The sequence below is a fragment of the Geotrypetes seraphini genome, chromosome 3 (genome assembly GCF_902459505.1).
Source record: "Geotrypetes seraphini chromosome 3, aGeoSer1.1, whole genome shotgun sequence".
NCBI classification, from domain to species: domain Eukaryota; kingdom Metazoa; phylum Chordata; class Amphibia; order Gymnophiona; family Dermophiidae; genus Geotrypetes; species Geotrypetes seraphini.
This window is the reverse complement of record NC_047086.1, coordinates 283,740,460-283,747,356: the sequence shown is the minus strand read 5'-3', so window position 1 is coordinate 283,747,356 and position 6,897 is coordinate 283,740,460. Positions and strand designations below refer to the sequence as shown.

Sequence of the window (6,897 nt, the reverse complement as noted above, 5' to 3'; positions counted from 1 at the left end):
GCAACTCCCTGACTCCCCCCCCACAACCCACAGAAGAAAAGTACCCCCATCACTTGCAGTGAAGAAAAATAACCAAATAGAAACAGCAGGTAAAAAGTCCCCAAGCCCAAGAACCAGTATGAAGGAAATAGCCACCCCGAATAATCGCTACCCTCCATGTATAAAAAAACCAGCAGGCATACTCATCAGAGAGCTGTACTCTGATAATCTCTGACAATCAGTGAGCGAAGACCCCCCTCTTCCCAGACAACAAAATCCAACAGCCCCCTCCAACAGGTCCCCCCCGATATCCTTCCCTCTTGAAATAAATCAAGCATACCACATCCATACCTCCCCACTCATACCATCAGCACTCCCCCACCCCATGATGAGTACCCAAGAATGAGAAAAAGAAGAAAGAGAGAGAGAGAGAGAGAAAAAAAAAGAAGAGTCCCCAAGTTAGAATGAATTCAGAACTAAGCTCCAAGCCCTAGGAGACAAAAACTGAATAAAAGCATCCCAAATCTGTAAAAAACTCCGCTTACATTTAAAGGTAAGATGAGCATGTTGTTGTTCCAGGAGCATCAGCCCATGGAATCGATTATGCTAGGCCCAGATTCCTGTATTTTTATATGCAACTCAATTAACACTTCATTGTCCCTTGGCCACAAAATGCTGTTCCCTCACATACTAGCCTAATATGAGCCACAAAGCTGGTACAGTAATGTTCAAGATTCTTCAAAGCCCCTTATCTCAGTAAGCCTCTGCTCTGAAATGTTCAGCACAGAATCATATTATGGACATGGGTTATTTTGATGGTTGATGTATGGCTTGGGTTGTTTTTCTGTTTTGTACTTTCCCTATCCTAAACATATAGTACTTGATGTAACTAATAATCCAGCAATATGTTAATTATATACCTTTATAAAAAATTTTTGTTTTTAACTGTCTATTACCACATATTACAATGATTTGGTCCTGAACATATCGAATGCATATAGCTACAATCTCCATAAACAGTCCACATCAGTTTTCTGACAAACGTTATATATCGTTTTGTTACCATAGCTAAAATATTTTGTTTCTTTATTTTTATGTAGAAAATATGTTTCTTCAGATCTTTAAAATAAGAAATGATCAAAAGAACCAACACCAATGCCTATAGTTAACTATGAATGGAGGAGTCATCCTATAAGCTAATTTTCTCTTTCAAAAAATACACATTTCATTCAGTAAAAAACACATGCAAATAAACTTTGGAATTTTAATTAGTATCTTGGTGGGAAAAAAAAGGCCTAAGAGTCAATGTTACTGAATTGGAGGGTGATATTCTATAAAGATACACAGTGACTTAAGATACTTCCCACGATATTCTGCTTTTGCTCATCTTCTGCCCATGACCACCACCTTAAGCATGGGTTATCCAGATGATCTACTGTTCCCCCTTGCTGGCAAAGGAACCCATATTTAGATAGTACATGCTGCTGTGATCAAACACTCCATCCCATTCTCTGGAAACAGTAGACAAGAAGACTTTCTAAAATTAGCCCACTGACGATGACCAACAGGCACAATTTATGGCTTATGTTCAGGGTAACTGCACAAAAAAAAACCACAAAAAGAAAAACATACCATTTTAGTTTCATAATACAGAAATAATTTAAATAAATGCATTGTATAACACAAGGTATTAATATATTAGAATTCTTGAAAACAGCTGCATTAAATACGTATTAATTTTTTAAATTCTTCTTATTAAAACCTGGTCATTAAATTAATCCATTGTACCTGAATATTTGAGAGTGGCCATGTAATGCCAATGTTTAAGAAAAATTTCAGGGGTGAGCTGGAAAATTACAGACCGGTATGCCTGACTTCAGTGCCAGGCAAGATAGCAGAAACTATTATAAATTTGCAGACCACATAGGGCTCCTTTTACTAAGCTGCGATAGCGGTTTTAGCGTGCGCTGAATTGCCATGTGTGCTAGACGCTAACGCCAGCATTGAACTGGCGTTAGTTCTAGCCGTGTAGCATGGGTTTAGCACGTGCTAAAATTCTGCATGGGCTAAAAGCGCTATCGCAGCTTAGTAAAAGGAGCCCATAGTCAAATATACTATTTATACTCAAATATGTCGATCCGAATATGTCAAGACACCCATTTTTCCCCCCCAAAAGGAAGAAAAATGGTTGATTCTAAGATAAGTTGGGCGGCTTAATATTCAAATGCCCTGCTAGGATCTGCATCCAGCGCCCCCTCCCTCCCCCCCGTCAGGCTCTGCACTCATCCCCCTTCCCCTGCCAATTTTTTGGCCCCAAAATCCCAATTTATATTCGAGTATATACTTATTTATCTTTTATTTTAAAAATTTATATATCATTTAAAACTAAACGGTTTACATACACAGTATTTAAAATAAACACATAAGAGAGAATGGATAGATAAAATCATAAGCTAAAATAGACATAAAAATGATCTTCAAGAAATACCATAATGTGGGTATGTTATGCCTATGATCAGGGGGTAATTGAAACTCAACATACTACGTAATATGTCTCCTCAAGTCTGCTTATCTGACCTGAATGTTGTCCAAACAACATCAAAAGGAAAACCAGATGGGAAGCTGATTTCTTCAACACTTCCCTACTTATCTGCCATTCTGACTTCCTTTACCTGCGTGTCGCCCACATAACATCAAAAGGACAGTAAAGCAACACCTCCTTGATAACATCAAAAGGACAGATGGGAAACCGGTCTCTGCAACACCTCCTTGACCTAGGTGTTGTCAAAACAAAGAACAAAAGGGCAGGACCAGCTGTTTACTCAGCAGCTTTCACCCTTTTTAAGGACGGCACTCTGCCCCTAAGATTAGAATCCAAGACATCTCCAGGGACAGAATCCAAGATGTCTAAAGGGACAGTCTCCCGGGTCTACTCGCCTATCAGTTGCAGGGATTCCCAATTGTGAAGGAAGAGTGTTTGCCTGAGATTACGGTGATGTTATTCTATTTTTATATTAATCTATATATATAAGTATAATAAAGTGTTATTGTTTATGCTTAATATTGTCTGTGTGCTATTCTGAGTGTCACTGATCATCCCATTTGACAGAAATAAGTGGCGGAACAGGGTAGAAAGATCATGGTTAGATCATCAACTTGTCAGAAATATCTTAAAAAAAAAAAAGCATCAACAAATAGCTGTGTCTTTATTAATTTTCTAAAGCTACCCTTTTCACAGTAATTTCGTATCTGCCCCACAAAGGAGTTCCATAACTTAACTCCTGCGCAGCAGAAAGTCATTTTGCTAGTCTCAACAAGTCTTGGATTCAAAGATGTCTTCAGTAGTTTAATTCAGGGTGTCCAACTTCAACCCTTACCAGGTTGGGTTTTCAGGATTTCCCAAATGAATATGTATGAGATCTATTTAAATACAATGGATGCAGTGCATGCAAATAGATCTCATGCAAATTCATTGGGGAAATCTTGAAAGCCCGATTGGATTGCAGCCCTCAAGGACTGACATTGGAGACCCCTGGTGTAATGGAACAGTCACAAAAAGGAGAAAACAGACAATCCCACAGAAACCAATGAAAGCTAAACCAGTGGCAATGATCATACCAGATAAGCCAGGATGAAAGAAAATTAGGCCTTTATTCCAATGTAGGCAAATGTGGCTGTATGCTGTAAACATACTTGATTGAAAAATGACCCAACATGGGCTGTGTTTTGGCTTGTGAGCCTTCCTCAGGGGTCCTCACAAAACAAATAACAAAAAATACATATGTACACACACATACACAGGCATAAAACTCAAAATAAGAAGTGTGCAAAATGGAATATGACAGAAGTGAATATTCATATTTTGGAAAAAAATGTGCAGCATAAGTGTTTAATGTAATTGATAATGCAAAATAAAAAGAGATATTGTTACAAAAATGTAACAAAAGCATTTAACCATGCTTGTGAAAATATGCAATGCTAATATGCACTTAAGTAAAAACACAAAGTTTTACTACTTGGGATCTAACTAGGTACTTCGGACCTGGGTTGGCCACTGTTGGAAACAGGATACTGGGCTTGATAGACCTTCAGTCTGCTCCAGTATGGCAATTCTTAAGTTCTTATCTACAAAAACAGTTGTTAATAGCAACCAAACTGCCTGAGAGACATACAAAGTATATTGGGGTGAATAAGGCTTTGATCAGAACACATTATTATCAGTGTAAATAAAAGTTCTGAAAGTACAGAGACCAGCTAAAAAGGAACAGCAAAATTTATCAATATAAAATTATAAACTATCAATTTATGGACAATCATTAATAATTTATACTGGGTTTTACTAACCTGCAGAAGAGCTTCTTACATCGGGCCGGCAAGGTAAATGCTCAGCTCGTAATAGTGAGGACCCAAAGACAGAGTCCTCCCTTACCATTACATTCACTCTGTAAAACTTGGAAAAAATATGTAGAGTCGACCAACTTGCTGTCTTACAAATCTCCTTGGAGAAGGCTGCCCAAGCTTCCGCCCACGAAGAAGCCACACTTCTAGTGGAATGCGCCTTTACTGAGACTAGTGTCTGTTTTCCACAGGTAATATATGCTGACAAAATGGCCCTATGGATCCATCTGGGGATCGTGGCCTTAGAAGCCAGTGTGCCTCATCTAGCCTGATTAGTGAGCACAAAAAGAAGGTCAGATAGCAGAGAAGCACTCTTTCTCGCATCCAAATTTTTCAGAATCCAGTCCTTTTTAGAACCTGTGGACTGGAATGCTAGCAATCTGACTTCTTGATTGACATGGAAAACCAAAGCAACCTTTGGCAAAAAGGATGGAACTGTGTGCCTAAGAAACTTCAGCCTCTGAATTTGAGGAAAGGCTCTCTGCAAAAAAAAAAAAAAAAAAAAAAGAGCCTGTAGTTCCGAAACTCTTCTTGTTAAGATAACAGCCACAAGAAAAAACATCTCGAGTGTCAGAACCTTCAAAATCACTTTCTTTGGCGGCTCCTGACTGAAGCCTTGCAAGACTGCATTAAGGTTCCAAGAGGGAAACAGGTGTTTTACCGGTGGCCTGAGCCGCAGTGCCCCTTTTAGGAATCTGGCAATGTCCAGATGAGATGCCAACGAAGTCTTACGCTCTCGAGCCCTAAATCAATCTCATTTCTTGGACTCTGAGGGATGCCACTGTAAGCCCCTTGTCAAGGCCAGACTGGAGGAAGGCTAACACCACGGAGATCGGAGCAGAGAAAGCTCCACCTTCTCTTTAATGCACCAGTGCTGGAAAGTTTCCCATGCCTTAGCATAAGCAGAGACCATTGTATTTTGGCTCTGAGCAGAGTAGCAATGACCACATCTAAGTATCCCTTGCGCGCTAGCACAGTGTGCACAAGAGCCGTAAGAGCAAAGCAATCCAGATCTTTTATGACCACTAAAAGGTCTGGCTGTACTCACAGTCTGAAATTTGCATCCCTCTGAAGACGCACTAGATCTGCATACCATGGTCTGTAGGGACAATCTGGATCCACAAGAACGACTGTTTCTCGATGGTTTGCAATCCTGTGGAGCATCCAGCCAAAGAGGAAATATGTACAAGAGCTTGCTCTTTCGCCACGGCTGGACCAGAATATCCAGACCTGCACTTCTGGGCTCAGATCTCTGACTGGTCTGCCTTCCTGTTTCTTGCTCTTGCCATCAGATCGAACATTGGGCAACCCTTGTGCCAAACAATGATTTAGAAGGTTGTTGCAGACAGTGTCCCCATGTTTCCAGATCCAGTGTCAGTTTGTTGAGGAAATCAGCCTGGACTTTGTCCACTCCTGCTACATGCACCACCAAAAGCACCTGAAGATGAAACTTCACCCACCTGAATAGCAAACAGGCCTCCAGATTCAGCTGCATACTCTTGGTGCCTCCCTGGTGAATGACATATGCCACTGCAGTAGCATTGTCCAAGAAGACTCAGACCACTTGTCCAGACTTTTCTCCAGCCTCTGCAATGTCAAATGGATGACATGAAGTTCCAATCTGTTGATCGAACACTTTTTTGGGGAGGCCGACCAATGCTCCTGGCTTGGATGTCTATTGCAGTGAGCCCCCTAGCCAAACAGGCTGGCATTTGTTGTCACAATTACCCACAAAGCTATTCTGAGGGGCATGCCCCTTAATACCTGTGAATGGAGCCACCAGCTCATACTGGCCCGGTCTTCTGGAGACCACGGACAAGACGTCTGCCATGGGTCTGATTTGAAGAAACCTCAAAAATAACACGCTCTGGAGAGGACGCATGTGAGCCTTCGCCCATGGGACCATGTTTATCATGGCTGCCATGGAGCCTAGCATTCGGAAGTAGTGCCACACGGATGGAACTTGTTTGGCCAACAAGCTCATTATCTGGGTGCAAAGCTTCGGCCTGCGTGCCCCTGCTGTGATGCGTGCAACCTTTTGCTGTGTTGAAGACAACTTCCAAGTACTCCAGGAATTGAGACAGAACCAGCTGTCTTTTTTTTTTTTTTTTTAAATTGCATTTTCAATTTTACAGGCTTATACATAACTTGTTACAGATCAAGAAATATAATTTTATAAATACTAAATATAGAGAAAAGAAAATATAGCTCTTATTTAGTCCACAATATAAGAGATCAAGAATAGAAATTAAACTGAGGAAATTATTAACCTATTACAAAAGAAATGGCAAAAGATACACCTTCCTACAGCCGCTGGCAAATCATATAACATCAGGTATGGTTACCAACCTTTCTCTCGACTCTATAAATTCTGTAAGTTGTTTAGGCTCAAAGAACAAACAATTTTTATTCTGATAGGTAGCAAAACATTTTGCAGGATACTTAACAAGAAATGTTGCCCCAGAGCAAGAGCTCTAGGCCTCAAGGCCAAGAGTTCTTTCCTACGTCTCTGGGTTTTTT

The 6,897-nt window shown here is 40.4% G+C and overlaps 1 protein-coding gene across 2 annotated transcripts in view; it reads right to left on the bottom strand.

Moving 5' to 3' along the window:
• Positions 1-776: 776 nt before the first annotated feature.
• ARV1 (ARV1 homolog, fatty acid homeostasis modulator) overlaps positions 777-6,897 on the bottom strand; it is a 39,405-nt gene continuing 33,284 nt past the window's right edge. For both annotated transcript variants that reach the window (XM_033935674.1, XM_033935675.1), the window contains exon 5: positions 777-1,576. In XM_033935674.1, the coding sequence (XP_033791565.1) occupies positions 1,470-1,576 (107 nt within the window). In that variant the 3' untranslated portion in view covers positions 777-1,469. The remainder of the gene's footprint in view (positions 1,577-6,897) is intronic.